At 57.5% G+C, this 22,561-nt stretch overlaps 7 protein-coding genes and 1 non-coding gene across 8 annotated transcripts; 3 read left to right on the top strand and 5 right to left on the bottom strand.

Annotated features, from left to right (window-relative positions):
• Positions 1 to 87: 87 nt before the first annotated feature.
• L226DRAFT_59112 (uncharacterized protein) lies at positions 88 to 1,034 on the bottom strand. The gene is made up of 2 exons (XM_067685611.1): positions 1,027 to 1,034; positions 88 to 968 (listed from the first exon to the last, which is right to left on the bottom strand). Exon 2 carries the CDS (start codon positions 864 to 866, stop codon positions 261 to 263), a length of 606 nt encoding a protein of 201 aa, XP_067535832.1. The 5' UTR covers positions 867 to 968; positions 1,027 to 1,034; the 3' UTR covers positions 88 to 260.
• Positions 932 to 2,341, bottom strand: L226DRAFT_570906 (uncharacterized protein; the record flags this gene model as incomplete). The annotated part of the gene is made up of 5 exons (XM_067684490.1): positions 932 to 968; positions 1,027 to 1,160; positions 1,220 to 1,624; positions 1,683 to 2,097; positions 2,160 to 2,341. 5 exons carry the CDS (start codon positions 2,339 to 2,341, stop codon positions 932 to 934), a joined length of 1,173 nt encoding a protein of 390 aa, XP_067535831.1.
• A 410-nt stretch (positions 2,342 to 2,751) lies between these two features.
• On the top strand, positions 2,752 to 2,841 carry L226DRAFT_t120. Its single transcript has one exon. It is a non-coding gene; the product is annotated as a tRNA-His (tRNA).
• A 69-nt stretch (positions 2,842 to 2,910) lies between these two features.
• L226DRAFT_507994 (WD-40 repeat-containing protein) lies at positions 2,911 to 4,825 on the bottom strand. Its single transcript, XM_067678158.1, has 7 exons — positions 4,383 to 4,825; positions 4,092 to 4,320; positions 3,928 to 4,033; positions 3,677 to 3,868; positions 3,522 to 3,604; positions 3,304 to 3,428; positions 2,911 to 3,248 (listed from the first exon to the last, which is right to left on the bottom strand). Exons 1-7 carry the CDS (start codon positions 4,604 to 4,606, stop codon positions 2,996 to 2,998), a joined length of 1,212 nt encoding a protein of 403 aa, XP_067535830.1. The 5' UTR covers positions 4,607 to 4,825; the 3' UTR covers positions 2,911 to 2,995.
• A 1,280-nt stretch (positions 4,826 to 6,105) lies between these two features.
• L226DRAFT_545602 (uncharacterized protein) lies at positions 6,106 to 7,071 on the top strand (the record flags this gene model as incomplete). The annotated part of the gene is made up of 2 exons (XM_067682356.1): positions 6,106 to 6,347; positions 6,402 to 7,071. The coding sequence occupies 2 exons, from the start codon at positions 6,106 to 6,108 to the stop codon at positions 7,069 to 7,071; spliced, it is 912 nt and encodes a 303-aa protein (XP_067535829.1).
• A 1,759-nt stretch (positions 7,072 to 8,830) lies between these two features.
• Positions 8,831 to 14,193, bottom strand: L226DRAFT_462336 (uncharacterized protein; the record flags this gene model as incomplete). Its single annotated transcript, XM_067675717.1, has 19 exons — positions 8,831 to 8,894; positions 8,951 to 9,145; positions 9,208 to 9,278; positions 9,339 to 9,360; positions 9,433 to 10,436; positions 10,496 to 10,519; positions 10,590 to 10,688; positions 10,782 to 10,862; positions 10,926 to 11,115; positions 11,185 to 11,366; positions 11,422 to 11,455; positions 11,509 to 11,584; positions 11,646 to 11,682; positions 11,745 to 12,284; positions 12,335 to 12,407; positions 12,466 to 12,545; positions 12,605 to 12,662; positions 12,711 to 12,774; positions 12,831 to 14,193. The coding sequence occupies 19 exons, from the start codon at positions 14,191 to 14,193 to the stop codon at positions 8,831 to 8,833; spliced, it is 4,257 nt and encodes a 1,418-aa protein (XP_067535828.1).
• Positions 14,194 to 15,320: 1,127 nt separating this feature from the next.
• On the bottom strand, positions 15,321 to 18,528 carry L226DRAFT_462298 (uncharacterized protein; the record flags this gene model as incomplete). The annotated part of the gene is made up of 7 exons (XM_067675714.1): positions 15,321 to 15,446; positions 15,500 to 15,643; positions 15,730 to 15,787; positions 16,675 to 16,877; positions 17,002 to 17,871; positions 17,944 to 18,107; positions 18,168 to 18,528. 7 exons carry the CDS (start codon positions 18,526 to 18,528, stop codon positions 15,321 to 15,323), a joined length of 1,926 nt encoding a protein of 641 aa, XP_067535827.1.
• A 1,896-nt stretch (positions 18,529 to 20,424) lies between these two features.
• On the top strand, positions 20,425 to 21,804 carry L226DRAFT_462552 (uracil-DNA glycosylase; the record flags this gene model as incomplete). The annotated part of the gene is made up of 8 exons (XM_067675732.1): positions 20,425 to 20,594; positions 20,645 to 20,763; positions 20,816 to 20,914; positions 20,964 to 21,019; positions 21,083 to 21,135; positions 21,195 to 21,444; positions 21,516 to 21,542; positions 21,685 to 21,804. 8 exons carry the CDS (start codon positions 20,425 to 20,427, stop codon positions 21,802 to 21,804), a joined length of 894 nt encoding a protein of 297 aa, XP_067535826.1.
• Between the last annotated feature and the right edge of the window lie 757 nt (positions 21,805 to 22,561).

Here is a 22,561-nt window from a genome sequence, read left to right as displayed (position 1 = left end):
CTTATACTGAGCATACTACATAGCGAGACACGTCGACAGGGAAGGTATTCTACCCATAGTCATACGGATTCGAGACTCGAGTCAACGTTCGCATCACAACCGAGGTCCTGGAAGGTACATGCTACATACCGAACACGCTTAGAGTGGTTCAAGGCTGTCGCTCAAGCAAGATGAGAATACAATAATTGCACAGTAAGTAGCAAGTACCACCAACGTGCTGCATGCGCGATGTCAGGGTACCCAGACCAAGAGTGGTATACTTACTGGGACGTCATAGTATGTAAATAGCTTTGTGGTCGGGATCCAAACGGGTACACGAGGCACCGGCGGACGCGGCGAACCGGCGGTGAGCTCTTCGATCGAGGCAGATCGACATCCAGGGGCGCGAGACTAGTGGTCACCGAGCATATCGCATGTACCTGCATTCGGGCGGGAACATACCATAGCGACGCCTGACGTCTGCGCCGTGCGGTGATCGTGGGGGGAAGCTGCGAGTAACAACCAGTCGATTGCGTGAGTAACGGTACAGGACAGATGAGGGGGCGGAGGCGGGCACGGAAGCTGCAGAAGAAGAGGAAGGGAGAGATTCGGTGCAAGTAGTAAACTAGCGATAGTAGTGGGCGAGGCACAGATAGTGAATAATTGTAGAGCAGAAATACAGGACAGCGCCGGAACCGTGGTGGTATGGAGAGGTATTGGAAGGATGAGATGTTGATGCCGGGGGAATTGGCTACATAGTAGTACAACATGTGAGCGGCCAGAGATATTACTTTTCTGTATGTACTTTGCCGAATGGATGCATTGATGCCGCGCAAGGTGCTATAGGTTATATAGCGTATGTGGCCGACCAATCTAGGAGGAACCATGGCCCTGGTCTCGGAGCTGGAGTGGGTCCGGAGGCCGTCTCGTCGTAGTGGTTGTTGCGAGGGGTTCACTGGTCGGACCAGGTCGAGGTATTCCAATATGAACTGTCCCAGCGTGAAGATGAGTATTTGATAAAGCAAGGAGAAGGCATGATTGACTTACGCGGGGAGGTCGACTGTGCGGGAAGAGTCCGCGAAGGGGAACGACGACTCGACGCCCGAACCGATGTTGATGGGCAGTTCTAAACGAAGGACGTTACCCATCCCAGGGAACTCAATCCTTAGGACCAAGGTATACTGTACTCAGGGCAGCTGAACCAACTGTAGCGAAACTCAGACCCCATTCGGCGACGTACCTTGATCTTCAACTGCTCGGTCAGGAACGTCGGCGTGAAGCGCAGGTTGATGTAGGAGTGGAACGAGACCTCCTGCGACCAACGCCCGCGGTCCGCCTTCTGTGCGTCCGGAAGCCAGACGTAGTTGCCGACCTCGACGTCGACTGGTGGTATCGGCGCATGGGCCTTCGAGATGATGTCCGTGACGAGCTCTTCGGGGTTTGAAGGTTCGTACGGGGTATCCATGTCGATGAACCGCCGGAGCTCGAAGTCTATCTCGGAGGGATTCCGGGGGGCGCACGGAAAGAGGCTCTTCTCGGGGGCAGCGTTGCCTTTCCGCTTCGTAGGTGCGCTGGTCGTCGTCACCACGATTGTGTACGGGATATCTGAGAAGAGAGGGAAGGTGTCCATATGCGGAACGAGCAGCTGGGAGAAGAGGCCGCTCAGTACGTGAGACTCTCTCACAAGGATCTAGCAGACTCACCTCGAGCTTCGCATGTGCATAATCACCCCACGGATACTTGCGTATGTTATTCTCTACCTTCAACCTCCCCCACGTCTCCTGCCAGCCGAGCTTGAGCTGCGCGCGAATCCCGCTGCCTATCGGGTCGGACTGGAGGACGACAATAGGCGTCTTAACCGTGCGGTCGACCGCGAAGGTGCCCGTGCGCACGCCAGTGATCTCAACCGCGTACCGGACGTACGCGTTGTTCATGTAGGACTCGAACTGGAACGACGGGGGCGCGTCCTCCGGCAGCTTCAGCTCGAACGGCAGGACGAGCGTACTCCCGCCCGTCGGCGATACGCTGCCGTCTCTCCTCCACAGCGTCAAGGGCCTCCGCAGGAACTCATTCGTCTCGACCTGGAACTGGTCCGCCTCGCCGCCCATCCGGTTCTTGCTGTCAGCAAGCAAAGTCAGACTCAAACAGACACGCGCGCGCGAGAGAGAGGTGCGACTCACGTCTGAATCGTCCCCTGGAGCTCAACGTACACCCTGTCGATGTCGTCGTCGAGAGCCAGCTCGTGATCCAGCTCGAGCACACCCACGACGGACCCTCCAGAGACATAGATGGTGGGCGGAAGCGTAAGACGGAACGCCGGTTTCCGCATGGCGAGCGAGTACGCAGACTGGGGGTCGGGCATTGACATCATCTTCATTCAGCCAGTTGCAGCCGCAGCAACGTCGGAGGGGAAGGCGACGCGCGAGGACGAGGAGAACGAGAAGGGGCTTCCGGACGCAGTTGAAACGAGAGACCTCGAGGTCGGGCGGTGGGGTATACATAACGACGCCTGTTGCCGGAAAAGTGGGCCGAAGCGTGGATTTTCTGGTCGACGAGGGGCGGGGCCCGAGATGGTGGCGGTCGGATGGGCACGCGAGACGATGGAGGACGCGCGGGGGCAGGGTGCTCCGAAGGTTTAGCACGGCACTAACCAGCTGCTCGCCCGGACTACAGAAAGGCTAAATCCTTCTCCGATCCCCTTCCGAGATCTGCTCTCCCTGGGCGCTTCGGACACCGCACGATAATATTCGCATGCACGGCTGGCCAGTCATCGTCCTTGTCGATTAGTGGTTAGATCATCACGTTGTGGACCTTTGGCCCTTATAAACCGTGAAGACGAAGGCTCGAATCCTTCCTGGGACATGACGCAGTGCATATCCTTTTTTGTCGTCCTCTATGGACTTTTCAGCGCTGCCGTGCCAGTGTAAAATAGGGCCGAGTCCCAAGCGAAGTTTTAGCGCGAAGAAACAACCCTCCAGAAACCAACTGACGCTGCAAGCCACGCGATGCATTGCAATCAGGTCTTCCCAAACTCGATGAGCGACCATATGGCGACCCGGTTATCCTGGCCCCCAGATACGAGCCACCTCGCCCTCTCCTCCTTCTCCACCTCGCTCATCTCATCTTCTTCGTCGCCCTCGCCACCACCTTCAGAGGTGCACGGAAGCAGTTGTGGCTGCGACCGCGCGACCGCGACCGCCTGGCAGCTCTTCTTGTGATAGCTGAGCGTGCCGAGGGGTTTGAACGACTTGGTCGAGTACAGACGGATCCTGCGTTATCCAGTCTCGTCAGTGTGTCGTCCGCTTTGATCGGGATTTTGCTCACCTTCCGTCCCATCCGCCTACGGCGCATACTCGCCCGTCGTCTTTGATAGTTACAGACGCGTTGCCCGGGTGCTTCGTCCTGTACACCGCGCATGCCGCTTCCCGCGTCTCCGGCCGCTCAGCGTCCTGTGGAGCTACGCCTTAGTAACCCGAGTCTGGAGTCGCCTGCGCGTGTTCTGGGGGGCCCTCAATGGTTCAATGACACGAAATAAAACTCACAGCAAAGTTGTAGCGGCCTATCAAGTGATCGGCAGAGACGGTTAGTGCAAACGAGTTATCCCTAGACACGGCCATCGCCATCACTACATGTATATAAATGACGTTGATGGTGTTCAGAAAGCCGTAAGGCGGTTGTATGGTTTGAAAGGGCGTACCGGATTCGACGTGGTGCTTGACGGACCACAGGACGTCCCAGCCCATGCCCTCTATGGACGTCTCTTTGTCGTCGCGCGTGTACTCGCGCATCGTCACGCTGCCGTTCTCATACGAGCAGAGCAGCCGCAGGCGCGTGCGATCTGCGGCGTGTGGGTGGGGCACACTCATGAGGTGCATCGACATGATGATTCCTGTGCGCGACAGATTAGAGTCCTGTGCATCCGTACGACACTGAGGAGTCGAGCAATACCTATGGCATTGCGGGTTTCTCTTCCGTCGAGTGCGGGAGATGTCTGTCCTTCTTTGCCAATGGCAGCATGTAACCTCTGCTTCCCTGGCAAAGTCCAGACGTCGGCCTGTAACATCATCCTTTAAGTCTCCTGTCGTCAAGGGAGGACGTCGAAACGGACTTACATACGACGACTCGACCAAGTTCGGGACAGCGATCAAGGCATGACAGTCGTCCGTGCGCTTTTCAGAAGAAAGAGGCAGCAGACCGAATCGACAAAAGTTCAGCGCGTTCACGTCGAGCGAGTAGCACAGCTGCGGAGCCTGCAGGCCAGGTAGGGCGGCGGAGCCTCCCAGAGTTCTCGAGGGTTCAAAGACGCCTTTCCAGACGTGCAGCTTGTTATCCCTTCCATGTCTAGCCGAGCCAAGTCTATCAGTACCCCATGCGAGCTCGAGAGTCAGAATGCACGAACGGACGTCAGGATTTGCCCTTCAAACTCTTGTAGACCCAGGAGACCGTCCGTATGCGCTTTCCAATTCGCCAGTGCACGCAAGCTCCTCGTCGAGGTCACGACGACCACGCCAACAGCATCGCCCGAGAGAATGCGCTCGTTGTCGTCCGAAAAGCACACGACGTTGACCTGCGCGCCGTGGCTGCGCACGATGTGTTTAGGTGTTGGGGGAGGCGGCGGGGTTGACATCGTGGGTGAGATTCAATTATGAAGACTTCGGAATCGACGTCACGGTCGAGCTGCGCGTTTGTATTCAGTCGGTTAGCGACTAGTCCGGCGTCCAGATTCGTGGAAAGGTTGTTGCGGTGACCCTAGTGCAAACGGGTATGATCGCCGCGGTGGAAGTTGGTGGAAGAAACAGAGATCGGGTGGCACGTGTGTAAGGTCCTCCCTGCCCCGATTGCGATCTCTGATTCAATCAATACGCTCAAACATGACCTCACTACTTATATGTAGGTTGCCGGCAAGAGTTAACATAGATGTACCGAGAGAAAGAGCCACATTCAGCAAACCAATGCTGGCGAGGGATACTGCAGGGTGATACGGGAGATCTCGCCGGGCAAGACCGGTATATCTCCGATATTCTGGCGGGGATGATAGGCACAGTACGTTGTCGTTGGCTACGTCGACATCTTTTGCGCCATGATGCCAATAAGCAACCGCCATTTGGGCTGGACGTTGAGCGCACGACCGGTGGTGGTGCGGCTAGCATGTACTTGTCTGCACACTGCACGGTGATGTTCACGTCGGGCCAAGGACAAGCCAAGTGTCCCGCGGCGTACGCCACATCGGATCCTCATGCTTCCGGGCGCCGGCTTGCACCTGCACTCCGAAGCAGACCATGACTATGAGGTCGCAGCTGGCGGGTTTAGTTGAAAACGTGCGTGCTGTCGTCGTCAAATTGCAATACAATGCTTAGATGAAGCGAGTCAGATTGCATCACGAGTCGACCATAAGGCTTCCTCAACGCGACACTCTGGGACAAGCTATTGCCTCAATGGCGCGCATAAGAGATGCATGCATGTAAAACTTCTGCACGTGTGGCGTAATCGATGCTGAGACAGCCGGCGGACGCATGGAACACACCTCCTCGGAGACTCGGAGTTCAAACAACTCACTGCGGCGGTGAGTATGATCCAACCTCGAACGAGAGCGCACCCTCAGCCAACCACAGGCAGCGTTCAGTCGAAGACGCAGAAGACAGGATGGCGAGTATCAGATGGGGAGGCGGGAGAGATCAAGATGGGTGGGCACGGAAGATGTCAAGTGGCGCCGGCAGCGCTCCGGAAGGAGGAGGAGGGCCATGGTAACCGACTACGCGCGTCGTTGCCCCTTCATTTTGTTAGCCTGCGTGGCGCCAGTAAGCAACCTGGTAACGCACCCGAAAGTAAGTATAGATTCAACCCTCTTACTTATATGCACGTCCTTATCCACCCTCCTCCCTTTCTCTCCTCCGTCCTCCTCCTGGCCCATAGCGGTATCCCGTCCGTGGTGCATACACGCAGGCCTCCCCATCCCTCTCGGCTGCCCATTCCCCCAGCCAGACCACGGGGCACGACGACTCCGAAACGCGTCCTGACGCAACTGTCATTCCTTTCGAACCAGCCACTCTTTACAGTCCGACCTGTTTACTCCCGCAGCACGCGACGACTCTAGTCTAATTCCCCGGAACGCATCTCTCCAACGAAATGGCTCCCCACTTCACCTTCGTCGCCCGTGACGATCCCACAGACGAGGACACGTCCATCAACCCAATCATCATCGCCGGAATCGTCGTCGCAGCTGTCATTGGCGTCGGCGCCGCCCTTTGGCTCGGCATCCGGTGGTTCAGAAAACGTGCCGCGTCGAAGCGCAAGCAGCTGCGTGCCTCCGCCTTCGTCAATTTCAATGGATCAGACGACAGCATGAGCGAGAAGTCGCCTATTTCCAGGTGCGTCATCTGTTTCCGTCGCGCAACCACGCCAGGCACTCAGCGCGGACGTAGCGCGGGCCTTCCCCTCTCCGGAAAGGGCATATTCTCGCGCACCCAGCTCGACAGCGGCGTCATCATGCCAGAACGCGCCGTCTTGCGCCCCGGCGCGTCGCGCGACGAGATTCTCGAACACTACGCTGCCGAGGGTAAGCTGCCCCGACCCTTCGCGCCCTTCGCGCCCGCGGCCCCTCCTCCCGCACTCGCAGTCGACACGAGCATCGGGCCGGTCGGTGCTGGTATGCTTCCCTCCGGCCGCCCGTCCTCCACCTCCTCCTGGCTCTCGCCCGTCTTCCCCCTCGCCAGCGGCCGCAACTCGCGCCGCTTCTCCGCCATGTCCGCGATGTCGGGCACGTCCTCGATCGGTTCGAACGGCGCAACGCAGAAGAAGGTCCGCCAGGTCTTCGACCCCGTCCTCCCCGACGAACTCGTCGTCTCGCTCGGAGAGACAGTCACCCTCGTGCAGCAGCACGATGACGGCTGGTGCATCGTCGGTCGCGACAGCGCGTTCAAGCCGGGTGAGGTCGAGCTCGGCGCGGTCCCTGCGTGGTGCTTCCTCAAGCCCGTGAAGGGCCTCCGTGCGGAGCGGCCGATGCGGGTCTCCAGTCTCGGTGTCACCGTGAACCTTGACGCGGCGCCCGGGATCGACCACCGCGAGAACGTCATGTCGTGGTCCAACTTCTAAACTTCTGAAGCTGAAGATCCAATCTACGAAAGCCTGTACCTGTCCCTTGCCACACATCCCCCTCGCTCACTGTCTGTTGCCACATCTCTCCCTGACCCCATACCGCTTCTTGTCCCATCCACCTCCTGCACGACGCTCCTCTCGCCTCGTCGCTCTCTATATACCATCGGGCACGCTAGTATATGCTCGCACCCCTCCCCTGCGCCATGGCGCGCAGCATTCACTTCTTGCACGTCTCCCCAGTAGACGTTCCCCAGAGGATTTGGTCCTTGGCGCGGCTGTGCTCTGTACATGCTCAGTCCCTTTCCCTCTTGCCTCGTGAAATCGCTCTTATCGAATTCTGCTTCATCTCTCGCGAGTGCCCTCAGCCCGCCACGCCTTGTGTTTTGTAGGATAACCGCTCCGCGTTCTGCTCGCTGCTATCAAGTCGTTGCATGTTACCAGTTGCAATCCATACCTCTGCACCAACCGTTCGCCCGCTGCACTGGTCCCCCGCCTGATTCCCTGACGTAGATGCACCAGTGTTTGCCGTAATAGATACTTAGAACGTACGTATACTTTCTTTTGCAAGTTCGCGCGCTCGGAAGCTATCCCGGTATATCAACATGTTGACATGTATCTGTACGTGCGTGCCCCCGCAAACGCAACGCAGCAGTGTTGCTGTGTGCTACCTCCTCTTAGAGCATTGGCCATCATCGTATTGATCGTCCCGGTTTGGAGAACGAACCAACTTGCGTGCGTGCTATGATAGAAGGTAGATATGTCGCGCCAAACGGTCCAGTGACGTATACACGCTTCGAAGGCCTGATGTCATCGTACTCGCAGAAGTGGAAGTGGGATTTGACACTTGTTCCATCTGTCACGGCTACATCAGACAGATCTAGCTTCTTTATCTGACCTTTCTTGCTTCTTACATAGGCCGATGGTCACGAACAACTTCGGTTCTCATAACGCAGAGCACTCTACATTCATACGTAGTATCATACGCATCCAGGACCAAGTACCGTCCCGCGCATATGTACGCAGTGCAAGAGTTATGTTCCGTATATTGGCGAGCACCACTCGCTTCCACCGATCGCGAAAGAACCATCCATATCCACATCATCAGCGCACAGGAGAAAGAGACATTGACATTGACAAGAGTGCCCGAGGCAAGACAGCGAAATACAATTACGTGAGAGATCTAGATGAAGGAGGGAGGATGTCCGTAGCAATAAACAGTGGGCGTGAGAGCGGGATGTTAGACGGACACGAGGAGGAGAACGCGACAACTAAGGAGCTACAGTGATACGAAGATACGATATACGAAAACACGGCTGGATGGGTCGGGGATGGATCTGCGGGCATTATTAGAGGAGCGAAGATAAGATGGGATGATGGAATATTGGGGTCGTGAATGCATGCATGATGGGTTATATGTCACTGTGATACGTGAGGGCACCGGTGCCGAGCTGGTATCCGGTATGCGATGCGAGCGTATGTGTATATGTGCTGGTGGATATGTACGATGCATGTAAATGGGTGGACTGGCAATGTAGACTACGTACCGACAAGAGGAGAAGAGAGAGCGATGTACATGGGGAAGAGACCAAGACAATGGTGCGTATCACGCGTGCGACGTGGGGCAGTATGTGCGGTGTGCGACATGAGCAGGAACATGATTGAGCGAGCGAAGAGATGAGGTATGTCCGCGAGTGGTACTTCCAAGCTATCCTACAGTGATGTGGTGCGTACGCTGTGTGAGCTGTGTGGGCCGTCGTCATGATACCCCGAGTTTTTGGAACATGGAATCAAGAGTCTTGAACGCAACAGGCTTGACGAGGCTAGCATGGCACAGTCAGATCACTCCGCAAGCTCACGATAGGAAAATATTACTCACTACCCATCAACCCCAGCCTCGAAAGCTCGACGCTTGTCGTCGAGGGAGGACATTCCAGTGAGCGCCAAGATCCGCGCAGGGTGTGCCGCCGAACCGTCCACCGGCTCATTCTTGCGCTTCGACTCAATCTCCCGCATCCGCGCAGTCGCGGCTACACCATCCAAGATAGGCATCGATAGATCAACCAACACCACGCTATGATAGAAGGAGTAAAATCAGCGTCTAGGCACTCCATTGGTCAGGAGAAACTGCCGTACTCAAAATGACCATCTGTCTCGAAGGTCTGGACGCCTTCCAGCCCGTCGACAGCCTCGCGGTAGTCATAGCCCTGAGAGAAAGCCGAGCGATCAGAATCAGAACGCCGCACTACGGTGCAATGCAAACGCACCATGTTCCGGAGCCATTTGACACTGGGAGGAACGGCGATGTGCCGATGATCAGCCACGATCGCATACGTATATAGGGAGCACAGAGCGACTCACAGCAAGTTCCGCAGGATACTGTTGTCCTCCACAACGAGCACCCGCAACGGCCCACTGGGTTCGATCGTCCCAACGGACGACTTGAGCAACGTACCGCCAGTGCCCACCAAGATCGTTGTGCTCGACGGCATCGCTGACATCTGCGGCGAGCTGGGCGTCGACTCCGACTCCGACTCCTCCTGCTCAACCGTCGGCGGCATATGCGACCAACTCGTCAGCGGGTGTGCGGTGATCGCCCTCGGGCCCAGCGGCGGTCTGTGCGTCGACAGCACCTTCCCATCCCCAGACGTCTCCTCTGAGTACCTCCTCGACAGCCCCGCCGTTATCTCCGGTTGGTCAAACGACGACGACCTCGACGGCGACTCTGGGCGAGGGTTAGGGTACGGCGAGGGATTCGCGCGCACGCCCTTCGTGATGTTCAAGGCGTGCAGCGACAGCTTGAGCGCCGCGACGAGGCGACAGGGACCGACGGGCTTGTACACCATCCTGCAGAAGCCGCCGACGTGCTCGTACTCGTTCACGACCGCCATCAGGCGCGGGTCCCCGCGGACGGACGAGAGGATGATGAACGGCTTCGACGCGTCCTTGCGCTCGATGGCGCGCGTCACCGGCGTCGGATCCTCGTTTACGATTACGATGTCCCCGCCGTCGCCATCGTCGATCACGGAGAACTCCCAGTCGGAGACGAGGTACTGCATGAGCACCTTGCGCAGGAGCTGCACGCCGCGCACCGAGTCGTCGAACGACTGCAGTGAGATCGTCGGCCGGCGCCCGTGTTCGATGACCTTGGCGAGCTCGGCGGAGAAGTTGGACGAGTCGCTTGGACTCTCGACCGCTTCCGCGTTGAAGGTGACCTTGATCTCGGTACCCACGCCCTCCGCACTCCACACGTCGACCTTGCCGTCGACGCCGGGAGAGCGGACGATACTGTTCACAATGGCAAGGCCCAGGCCTGTACCTGTCTGAAGAGGGTTCTCTTGTGAGAACGGATGGAAGAGCTGGTTCTGAAGCCACCAAACTGGACGTAAGCTCCTATCCACACACATGCGTGGAACCTTCTTACCTTCAAGAAATGCTGGCTGATGCCCTGCGAAAGAGATAAAGACAACAAGCATCAGCAACACGTTCGCTGTGGAAGACCGCATGTCAGGTCGTACCTTGCCAGTATCAATTACCGATAGCTCGATCTTGACCTTGCCCGGCGGCGTATCGCTCGTGCTGGGCAGCTGCCGCAGCATTACGTGAACATATCCGTCCTACATTCAACGAAGCAGCTCGTCAGCACGCATCCCACCAGTTGAGCTCGATCGCAATCGCCGCAATCGACGCATAACGGAGGACAGACATACCGATGTGAACTTGAGACTGTTCCCAAAGACGTTCATGAGTATGCGCCGGATGCCGCCCTTCTCACACCGGAACGTCCACCCCTGAGTTGCAGTGCGTAAGTCTAACGAGTCTCCCATGCTACTGTCACCGGGAGAAAGACATACAGCCTCGCTATGTCCGATATCAATCACAGTCTCGACATGCTTGCTGGGATTCTGCAGCATCACGGACTGCTGCTGACGATCCGACTTCGGCGGAGAGTACACGCTCCCAATCTCACTGGTGAACATCCGCGCACGGTGGCCTATCCAACAGCCCTCCGTCGCATCTTCCACAAGCCGCATGAGGTTGACCCTGTGGCGCGAAGGGACACCGCTTTCGTGAGTGATCCATCTATAGCACCTGTGAGAGCACTTCGCATACCTGCTGAGGTGGATAACATTCTCGACGCCGCCGGCCTTGGCATTTCCGCTGAGCTTCGTGAAGTCCAACACATGGTTGACAGTCTCGACGAGGGACGTCCCACATGCCTGCACGGTCTGCAGGAACGAGGCTTGACTGTGGTCGAGTGACGTCTCCGAGAGCAGCTCTGCAGAGGCGAGGATCTATCGTGAACAAGCGGTGAGAACCTGTCACGCACAACTGAAACAAACTACGCACCCCGTGCAACGGTGTTCGCAGCTCATGCGAGATGCTGAAACAATAGCGGTCAAAACTGGTGGTACACGGGAGCAATATCATACGTACTTTGAGATGAAGAGACTCTTCGCCTTGTCCGCCAGGATCATTCTCCGCTTGAGCACAGCAGACAGAATGATGACACCTGTCGTCAAGTGGTGAGCGATCCGAGTATAATGCGTAGCAGAACCACAACAATCACTCACCGATAGCACGGAGGTACGACAACTCGTGTCCTTCAAGCTGTCATGACGGCAATGTATCAGCTCCGCATTCTCAACCGATTCTATCCATGGGAAACTCACGAAAGGCGTGGTCCGCTCGCCCGTGCTGTACGCACACAGCAAGGCAAATGGCCGCTTGTCGATGTTGTAAATCGGCACCGCCAGCACATACTGAATCTGCGTCGGCAAGAACGGGCGCAAGCTCGGGTGCACGATGCCCTCGCACACCTTGCCCTCTGGATACTTCTCAAAGAATTCTGCCAGCCGCCGGTACTCCTCCTTACACAAGCGCCGGCTCTGTGTTCCCGAGCCACCATCGGCATCGTGTATTGTGAGCGATGTTGTGGATTCCGCGCTGATCGTCTCCAGGACGTCGACATGCGATACGTCCATGACAATTGCACCCTCGACGTCAAGCGTGCGCTTGACGAGCTTGGCGGCACGGACGTAGATCTGCTCCATGGATGTTGACGCCGGCATCCGCGCCTCCTTCTCATCGTCCGCTTGCTTGTCGATTTCTAGGCACTCGCGGGTGAAGGACTCCATCGAGCTTTGGATGCGATCACGTATCCGCAGCTGAATCTTGTCTTTCCACAACTCCAGCTCTCGGATAGCAATTTGCTGCAGACAGTCTTAGCAACACACGCTTGATTTAAGAAAAGCACACATACCGCGAACTCCTTCAGCGTATGCCGTTGGCGGGGACTGAACTCTCGCCGTGGTGTATCGTCCATAATGGCGAGGCTGAAAAATGACCGATGCATTGTGAGAACGTCCACCAAATGTCGCATGATCCACTTACGTTCCGATGTTGTGGCCGTCGTGCGTGCGCAAGGGGCATCCTGCATAGAAACGAAGGTGTGGATGTCCGATAACCAAGGGCTATAGGGATGACCTGAATTAGTCGCAAATCGCCACTCAGCAAAGGACTTGACACGCACATTCTTCGCGAAACGCCAGTCGTCTTGTGCATCGAGGATGACCATGGGCTCGTCATCACTGTAGGACATGAGCAACATCTCCTCTGTCCTTTCGCAAGGTACTGACCTTTGCAGAATGGCGTGTGCGCACAGCGCGCTTGTCCTGGGCATACTGATTGACCCAAGCCCGGCTACGAAAGAAGGAACCATTACCACAAACACAAGCCTGAACGATAAACACACTCACACTCAGCCTTCAAGAACTGCTCCGTCCCGTCGATCAAAGTAATGATCACGATCCGCGTACTGAACACCAGCTTCACCAGATGTGCAATCCTGTCAAAGTTCGGGTCACGTCCCGTGTTCCAAATATTAAACTTGTACAGCGCCCTGCGCCGCTCGAGCTCGTTCGGAGGGTTCGGCGGCGCGAGGTACCCCAGCTCCTGGAACATCTGCTCTTCCTTCACTGCCCGCCCGGCAAGGTTGTTCAGCGAGCTCTCGCTCGGCGGGCGACTGGTGCGCAGCCGCCGCTCGTATAGCGACGCCGTCGGCAGCGGAGCACTCGTCTGCCGCGTGAGACAGATCCGGCGCGGGAGCGCAGGCACCGTTGAAGGGTCGGTGTCGAACAGCGGCGCCGAAACTTGGCGTTCGATATCGTTGCCCCGCGCTATTGGGGCACTGGGGATGTTGGACATGACGGGCACAGGATCGACAGGTGCCGATGTTTGTGAGAGATTACTCAACCGCGCAGACTCGATGCTGCCGAAATAATCTTCGTCTAGCGGATCGAGGGAGGCTTTCACAGGCGCAGTAGCCGGAGGGATGGCTGATGATGGTATGGACAGTGAAGGCATGGGGTGCGGTTCCGACTTGGTCTCCATAGGCATAGGCAAGGGAAGCTGGCCATTCATCCGCGGCACTTCTTGGGTGGGCGTTAGTAGATCATGTTTGGGAGTGGTCGAAGTGGTGGGCGACATGGACTCAGAAGTTCCGGAAGTCTCGTCCACGTCCTGCGTGCCTTGCCAGAAGCTACTCAGGCGGGATTTGCGAACAGTGTTGGGAGACAGTAACGGAAGGATCTGGTCAGGAAAGAAGTGATCTGGATGCGAGCGAGGAATAGTTGCCGTGACACCTCTCATCGGGTCCGTGAGTTCGTGCTCTGGCGAAGGCAGCGCTAAGGGAGCCACGGATACACGCGCAGCAGCCAACCGAATCGCAGCAGCCGTAGCCGTAGCATCTGCGGGTGCTATCGGTATGCGTGAGCCCTCCAGAGGGGGGTAGCCATTGAGGCCTGAAGAGGTGCGCATGTCGGCGAAAGAGTTGCGCAAACGATGCGAGAAAGGCCCTAGATTTAGAGGGATGTTGAGCCCTTTCGCGGGTTTGCTCGGTCCCGCAGCAGTCTCTGTGACCGTGACGCCGGCATTCGGAGTGGCTGGATTAAGGGCTGACGAACCGAGTGTGGATGAACTGAGGGAAGGTTGTATGTTGGCATCGAGCGGAGGCAGCACGATGTGTGTATGACCGTCGCAAATAGGCGCTACGGGGTCCAGCGGACCAGGAGGCTCGGGAGGAGGTTGACGAGCAGATGGGGCCTCAAACGGAGTGTCCATCGGTCTCCACTCCGACACAGAATCGAGTTCAGGAGAGTTAAAGATGACATCCGAATTCACACTGCCGACAGAAGTATCGAGGGAGGATGCGCGGGACAAGCTGGGCGCGTTGAGATGAGATCGGGGCGGGAGCGGGGTCTTGAGGGGGTCCCATCGGCCCATCGAGTACGCGTGGATGAAGGTTGCCCAATCGTAATCTGGCTCTACCATGTTCGAATCGCGTACTGTGGACGCGCCCGAGGAGACGGATATATGAGAGCCCTCGTCTGGGGACGGATCAAACGGAGACGGAAGGACGTCTGGACGCGTACGGGCGTGATTGGTCAAGAGGCCAGAAAGCAGAGAAGATAGAGACGCACCAACACCCGCTAGACGGGAGGCCTCGGCGCGCAGACCGGCTACGGCGGCGTGTGCTCTGCGGTTCATCTCCTGGAGCGTATGGTCCTCGTAGGAGGCGCGCCGGCCCTCCCTAAGCTTGGGGGACCAGGTCTTGCTGGTGCCAGGCGAATCTTGCATGGAGGAGGTGTCCGAGGGCGAGAAGTCGCCCATGGACGGGGCGGGGGGGAGTAGGGTGAGCTTGTCCTCTGCAGACGAGGCGGTGGACGGGCGTCTGGCGACCTTGGGTGCCTTGGGCGGGGTGGCAAGGCGAGGAATGGTCGGTACGATGATGGCGGAGGGGCTGGCGGCGGAGAGAGAGTAGGAGAGCTGGTCAGATTGTACGGATGGGAGCTGGGAGAGAATCTGGGCAGATCTGAGGAGGGTGGGGGACGCGCGATTGTCCATGTGCATGTGGGTCGTGCCGAAGCAGGAGGAGGACGAGGAGGACGAGGAGGACAATTAGGGCGGGGCGGGGAGGGGGAGTGGCATGGACGTCGAGGTTGAGACGAGAGCGCGGGGTGCGCGGGCAGCAGCGAGAGACAGAAGCCACAGGGAGACTCAGACTGGCACAGAAGAGCGTCTCGCAGGTGCAGAGTGGGGCGTCGCCTGATCCCCGGCCGGCGTCTCTCCCGACTCACCGAGAACGCGCCCGGCGTCTGTGCACGACGTCATCCTGTCCCTTTCCGTCTCAGCGGCACCGCCAGCACGCGCCAGCAACAACTACATACTCCTGCATTCGCTTCCTAGTACTACGCTACAACATCGACTAGCACCGTCATCGCCCACATGTACAGCGGCAGCGTCAGATTGTCGTTCTGCACGCTGAACGCCTCCAGCAGCCCTGCCAGCCCTGCCACAACCAAGAACCGAGCGAGCTGCAATTGCGTCAGTACGCATTCTCCGACAGCAGCAACTAAACCCCACGCACCGAGAAATTCTCCACAATTCCAAACACCCGCAACAACCACGCGCACGCCCACACCGAGCCCACGAACCCAGCGCTCCCCTCGATCGTCTTCGGATTCGCGGCGAACCACCGGTGTCGGCCCAGACGTTTCCCTACAATCGAGGCCTGTGGGGAGGTCGCGTAAACGTTCGTCAACCACTCGATCGCAATCGGAACGGGCTCCCCCGGTTGCCACTTTGAAGCGGACTTACCAGCGCGTCTCCCACCCCTAGCACCAGCGTTCCTGTAAATTGGAGCAGACGAGAGGGGCTGTCGATTACAGTGGGTCAGTAACTCCTCCGGCGGCAGATCCTGGTCAGCGAAAATCCCGTCTGGAACCACCCTGACGCCTTGGCATCATGTTTCGAAGCTTATTTGAGGAGTATTGTATCAGGAGCGAGGGCTTACGCTGCGCCGAAAAGCGACCATAACGCCACCCGACCACTTGAGCGCCTTCGGTCACAGCACTGCGATCTCTCCATGGTCTCCTCTCCCCGGACTTTCGTGCGCAGTCTCGTATAAGTGAGAATTATTCGGAACCGTCACGGAACCCCAACGACGACGATCGTACGGCTCCCAACAAGAAAGGCACAAAACTCCGAAAGCGCCGGGAAAACGGGAATGCAATGACGTGTGCATGCATCGACTCAACTCGGCCTCAGATATTCACATGACGTATCGCAGTCCGTCGCTCACGGGTGTTTCGCTTCATGGATACGTGGACCCGACGTGTTTCGAACGACAACCTCCGTTGGAGAAGGCGACACCGGACACAAGTCTAAAGCTGTCTGAGGCTGAATAATGGATAGCTGCAGTGGAGCGAACGCCGGTCAACAATGGGCGACCCTGTAACCCAGATTACTGCGTGGCAGTTCATTTCGACGCGCGGTTCGGGCGAATGAAGAAAAGGCAGCTACCCTGGGTTTAGGTTGGTCGCTACTTGTCTTATCGGAGCTCCCGCGAGCAATCAACCTCACGCGAACAGTATTCGCTGGCCTGCACGCGACGTCCCCGCAACCGCCGCAGAAGTACCAGGGTCAAGTATGAAACACCAATCATGTCTGCAACCGGCCACGCTCCAAGTGGAGTGACAAGTTCGCAGACACCAACGTTCATGGAACGGAGCACGAGGAATGCACCAAACGGAATGCACTCACCCTTCGAACCACACCGAGTTGGCACACCCCGTCAGGAGGTAGAAGTGGCTCAAGATCGCAGTGCCGCCATCCTTGGAGTCGAGGAACTCGTTCATGAATAGATGCACCGCCGCCCCAAAGGGGTACAGCGCAAAGTACCGCACGTACTCCGTGAACGTGAACAGCGCGAACGCGCCGCTGAACGCCAGGTGCGTGAACGCCGCCTACAAAAACACGTAATAGCCGTTAGCCGACAGCCTGGACCCATGCACACAGCAACCCGAAGAAAGATGGAGATGGAGAAGGGGAAGCGGCACGAGAAGAAGCAAGAAAGGGGCGATGACGCACGTCGACCGCAATGCCCGGTACGAACATAACCACCGCGAGAGCGTGGAAGAACTTGCGGCGCGCGTTCACGCTCAGCGTCGGCACATGCTTGTCCGCCGCGTCCAGCAGGTCCGTGGCGACGTTCGACAGGTTCGTCCCGTGCGGCAGATCTGGTAGGTTAGGCAGGTTTGGGAGCCTCAGTCCGAGCATGCTCTCTCCTGGGGGAGTGGGGGGTGCGCTCGGATCGCTCAGCTCCACCCCAGGTATGACAACATTGCTCTGGCTTCCACCAGGCTGCCCTGGGTTGCCCACACCCAGAGGCATGGTGCCGGCCTGGGCTTGCGCGAAGGTCGTCGTTCCATAGCTGGCAGACGCAGGAGTCACCCCGTACCGCGGGCTCCCCGGGCCAACCATGCCGTCCCCAGCCCCTACGCTGAGATGCATGCTCCCGCGAACGTTCCATTGCCGAAAGCGCTTGTTCCGTGCGAGCTGCCTCGTCCACCCGGCGACGCTAATGGAGATGAGGAGGCCCCAGTACGCGAGCAGTGCGGGCCGCGTCCACTTGTTCTTGCCCTCGAGCACCCAGAAGATCGCGTAGACCCATGGGTCGCGTCTCCCGAGGCACCAGCGCGTCCAGAGCCCGATCAGACCCCCCACGATGAGAACGGTCCCGGCGTAGAACCCGAGCGCAAGGAGGCGGCGGTGTTTCTGCTTCTCCTGCGGGTAACGGAGTCGTCTGACAGGGCGTTGGGCGATGTGACGCGCAAGGTAGAGCAGCGGCGACAGGAGGAATCCCGTAAGAAGCGAGCCGGGGATGAGGGCGAGCTGGTAGATGAGCAGTGGAGTGGGTAGCCGGAACGTCTTGATGTACGGAGTGGTGACCGGCCAGAGCTGCAACCGTAGACGCGTGAGAAGAGAGAGACCAGAGTATTGCAAATATGCGGCAAGTGAGCGGACGCGCACCTTCGCGGAGGTCAGGTTCATCAACTCGATGAACAAAACTGTGGCACCGAACGCGACGAGACCGAGCTCGCCGAAGGTGAACCCGCGGTGTGCGAGTCGCGCACAGACGTAGAGTGAGAATTGAAAGAAGGTCGCGCTTGCTACCACTTCGAGGTAGGACATGCCTGTCGGAACCGGCAGCAAGGGTGAGGGCTCACGTCATCGCAATTGTCAGATTCACGCACTCTGCCAGATGCCTAATTTTGCTTCCTTGAGCGCGATGCGGACGCAAAGAATCCAGAGTGTGACGCTGATGGTGAATAGGATGTATAGGTAGGCCCTGCGGCCTTCTTTTCTTGGTACGGAGCTAATTTCGCCTTCAGGGACAACCAATTTCCTGCGGTGGCGAGCTTCCGTGACCCAAGATGCGGCAGCGTGTACGATTAGTATTGTTGCACAAAAAGTGGCTTGGCTGACAAGGTATCGCCTTGAGAGGAGAAGTGCTTCCAGCGGGGTCATAGGATTGGGTGAATTGGAGAGGGTCATCGGCGGTTCGATACGCCAGCCGGCCGGCATAGGGTCTCGTGGAGGATCGGATGAAGACATTGTGAGAGAGATATACAAGAGCGCGGCAGCGATGAGAGGGCCACCGAGAAGACCAGTGAGGATACCATCGTCCTGAGCATTTCTACATGCGTACGGTCAGCGAACGACATCGTGAAGATGATCGGGGCTGACTGACCTATAGTTCTTAGGAACCGTCATCCAGATGTAGGCTGTGTCCCGACTTCTAGGTGCAACATGGTTAAGAGTGTGTACAACGGGCGAGCGTCGCCCTTCCATTCGAGAGAGTGGTGATGAGGGGCGTGAAGGTGGCGTAGGTGGGCGTTCAGGTAGACTGGGAGTTATTCGTGTCCAAGACACTCTTGTCGACATACAGTATATTACGGAGGCGATAACTAGTAATGCAAGCTCTGCGGAGAGGCATGTCAACTAGTCAGTTGCTGGTTGAGAAGACAACATCTTTCCATCCCAGTCAGCCATAGTCCGGACGTGCTACTCGGCGCCACAAACTAGGAGAAAAGGCACTCGCGGTGGACGCGTAACGAGAGGATAGACGACCAGGATGGAAGATATGTCATTTGAATGCAATAAAAGGGACGCTACCTATTGATATCCACATGTCCGGGTCCAGTGGGCCCGCTGCAAACGCCTGGATTTTGACGGCAGAGTAACCGATAGAACATAGTAGTAGCATGTTTTCCAATGCTTGTCGCGTGTCGAATGAGGCCTTACATCGTGTGCCAGGTATACGCACATGTATGCACACGGTGCTAGGGAATAGGGAGCGAATAGCCACCGGAGGGTTGTTTCGGTTCCGCGAGAACAGCGATGGCGAGGCCGGTCGGTTCATGCCATTGACGGCGCTGTCAGATGGTGGCTTGACCGCAGGGGACCGCGAGCGAGTGAATGTGCGTCGTTCGTACAGCCTTGAGGGACTGCTCCGCTTTGAGTTACTCGAGAGAGATTGGCCGCTTCCCTGCCTGGTGATGAACGTGCCGGTTCCAGCGCCCCTGGTGTCCTTAGTCTGGGATTGCGACCCAAGCTGTCGCTGGGTGGGTTGTCGTCCACGAGAACCCTGGTGGGCGGCATCTGTCAGGTCGTCTTCGCTCGTGAGATCCTCCGAGTCCGAGCTGTCCGTCCCAAACATGAATGATTGACCACAAGCGGCAAGCCCTCTCCATGTCCCCTCGCCGAGGAAATGTAAACATACCTGGACGACCCTGCCTGATAGCTAGTGCTCCATCCCTGCTGCTGCGACGGCTGTCCCGGAGGCGGGCGGACTGCCGAAGAATGAGACTGTCCTCGGGCCGGGTGTACGCGAGCCTTCTTCGACGGGTGGTCTGCGCGTCCCGCTGCCCTACGAGCGGGCGGGGAGGGGGAGGACGGTGACCGAGGCAGCTTGAAGGATGCGACACCACCTGGCGTGGTGGTGGAAGGTGGTAGAGGAAGATGGAGATGGAAGAGCGCGGCCGCGCCCACGAACTTCGTCACCACTTACTGTGTTCACAGCTCGTCCGACCGTCACCCCGGCGCCCGAGTTGTCCGCTCTAGGCGGGGTCGCCACGTGACCGTCTCATTTGGGTTGGGGATCTAGTTCGGCCGCGTCCGGCCGCGTCGATTGCATCCGCCACTTTCGCGTCGCGACGCGTCCTGCTGTCTCTCTCGACGCGTCTTTCACGCTGATCATCTCACTTATCCTGTCTTGGTTATCTTGCACACAACATGTCTAACCCTCCACGCGTCGTCTATTTGGAGGATCTCGAGCACCCTGCTCCGACGGCCACGAAGGAGAACGTCACAGTCACCGTGACGGAAGCATCGGCGGGCGATGGAGAGGTGGTGGAAACTGAACTGAAAGTTGAGGTGAAGTCTACCTCTAGTCCGTCTACCGCAAACTCGGTGGCGAAGAAGACAGCCACTGGTGCTACCAAACGGCAGATGTCGCTCACGGATATGATGTCCTCGTCCTCCTCAAATCCCAAGGTGGCGAAGACTAACATTCCTGCGCTCAACTCTATTCCATTCTCGATGTCTGAGTACAAGAAAGGAATGACAGAGGAGCAGATGAAACTGTTGGAACTGGAGTGCGATACGATGGGCAAGAGCTGGTAAGCCCCTGAGGCCTGGGTGTCGCCTTGTGCACTCTGACAGGCAACAGGTTGAAGGTCCTCAAAGACGAAATCAAGAAACCATACTTCCTTGACCTCAAGAGGTTCTTGTACGCGAAGGGTGTGAAGGGCCCCGACAGTATTCCCAAGCCCGAGATCTATCCTGCTCGTAAGGTTGTTTGTGCCAGCTGCTCGAAGGGGTCCCTCACGCCGTCTCATAGCCAACAATATCTATACGTGGTCAAACCTTACTCCCCTGGGGCGCGTCAAGGTCGTCATTATTGGACAAGACCCTTACCACAATCCAGGACAGGCTCACGGTAAGTCGGAAGAATTACTTGGCTTCATAGTTGCTGAGGTGTGTGACAGGTCTTTGTTTTTCCGTTCCGTCTGGGGTTACGAAACTTCCTCCATCTCTTCTCAACGTGGGTAACCGCCGCTACAATTACTGCCTCCTTTCATGCTCATATTATCCAACCGTCCGATAGATCTACAAAGAGATTAAAGCGGAGTATCCTGCATTCGAACCACCAAAACATGGGTGAGTCGTGCCCTCTCTTACACGTAATAACGCACCCATCGTCCCGCTCGCTCCCACAGCAACCTGACAGCGTGGGCAGAGAACGGCGTTCTGTTGCTTAATTCTGTCCTCACCGTCGAGAAGAACCAAGCAGGGTCCCACCAGAAGAGGGGTTGGGAGAAATTCACGGCTCAAGTCATCGACGTCGTCGATCGTTACGGCGGTGCTAACTTGGGGAAAAGCGGTGGTTTCTCAGCGGGACGCGGCCGTGGCATTGTGTTTCTGGCGTGGGGTAGCTGGGCGGCCCAGTGTGTTGCGAAGCTTGACAAGGTCAGTGCACTTACCCTGCAAGCATGATACCAAATCGAGCTCACTCGACTAATATCGGACATACTGCTCAGAAAAAACACCTCATTTTGACCAGCGCTGTGAGTGCTTCCGGCCGGCTCGTGCTGAAACACCTGACTGATACATACATGCATTGACGCAATGCTGTCTGAACGATGCGGCTGCGAACTTGTCTGCGCGCGCGGCTGATCAAAATCACTGTGTGGTCGGCGGCAATCTCAGCACCCGTCACCCCTCAGCGCGCACAGGGGGTTCATTGGGAACGGCCACTTCAAAAAGGCGAATGACTGGCTTGAAGAGAAGTATGGCCCGGATGGCTGTGTCGACTGGACCAAGCTCTGACGGCGGTGCCCGAGCTTACCGTTGATTGTCGTCTACCCGCCGACCTCCATCATTGTTGAGTGAGTAACCTCTCCGCGCCGGGATGCACTAAACACCCTTGTGGCAAGGGATCTCGTAACGGCCTCATGACTAGCCTTACTGACTGACTCCCTTTCTACCTAGCATCTTCACCTCCGACAGTCTCGGAGGTGCCCCCAGTTCCTATGCGCAGCTCATCTTCTGATCGACTCCAGTTCGGCCTGGGCGACGATACCTTTATAGCGTCCGCAAAGCGATCGACAGCGGCTCCTACGCGGACGCGTCCTCGTGCTGACACGGCGTCCCGCGCATTCGCCGCCCTTCCGCGCCTTGCATGATGTACATACCCCCCTGCAACCCGAGTTGCGCGTCCGTTTGGCTTCTCGCCGCACATTGTACAACTGTACATACCGCGTAGTCCGCGAATGGATAGACCCGCGCCCATCCTGGGCATCTTGATCTGTCGCGCTCTGTGCTTGTCCTTCAGCTTCGCCGGCGCATCGCAGTTACTGTGCAAGAATGTGTCGTCGTTGATCCCCCCCCGGTCGATCTTTCCCCCGGGTGCCCCCAACAAACTCGTCATATCTCGAAGAACCACCCGTGGCAGTCGCGTCAGTACGTACAACTGAGTTGAACGCAGGCCCGTGTCCGCCGCGTGCTCCATAACAGCCTTTGCTCCGGCTGCAGGTTCTCACCAGTCTCTCACTAAATGTCGCCCCGCAACGTCCATCAAGGGCAG

This window comes from Lentinus tigrinus, assembly GCF_003813185.1.
Source record: "Lentinus tigrinus ALCF2SS1-7 unplaced genomic scaffold L226scaffold_11, whole genome shotgun sequence".
Lineage (NCBI taxonomy): Eukaryota > Fungi > Basidiomycota > Agaricomycetes > Polyporales > Polyporaceae > Lentinus > Lentinus tigrinus.
The sequence above is the reverse complement of the archived record's forward strand: the minus strand, read 5'-3'. Positions and strand labels throughout refer to the sequence as shown.

Bases quoted from the DNA above. Each gene is read 5' to 3' on its own strand.
- L226DRAFT_59112 (XM_067685611.1), bottom strand. From the start codon at position 866: ATGGTTCCTCCTAGATTGGTCGGCCACATACGCTATATAACCTATAGC.
- L226DRAFT_507994 (XM_067678158.1), bottom strand. From the start codon at position 4,606: ATGTCAACCCCGCCGCCTCCCCCAACACCTAAACACATCGTGCGCAGC. The intron at 3,605-3,676 runs GTACGCCCTTTC...ATATACATGTAG, and splicing joins CAAGCACCACGTCGAATCCG to TGATGGCGATGGCCGTGTCT. The intron at 3,249-3,303 runs GTGAGCAAAATC...TGGATAACGCAG, and splicing joins GTAGGCGGATGGGACGGAAG to GATCCGTCTGTACTCGACCA.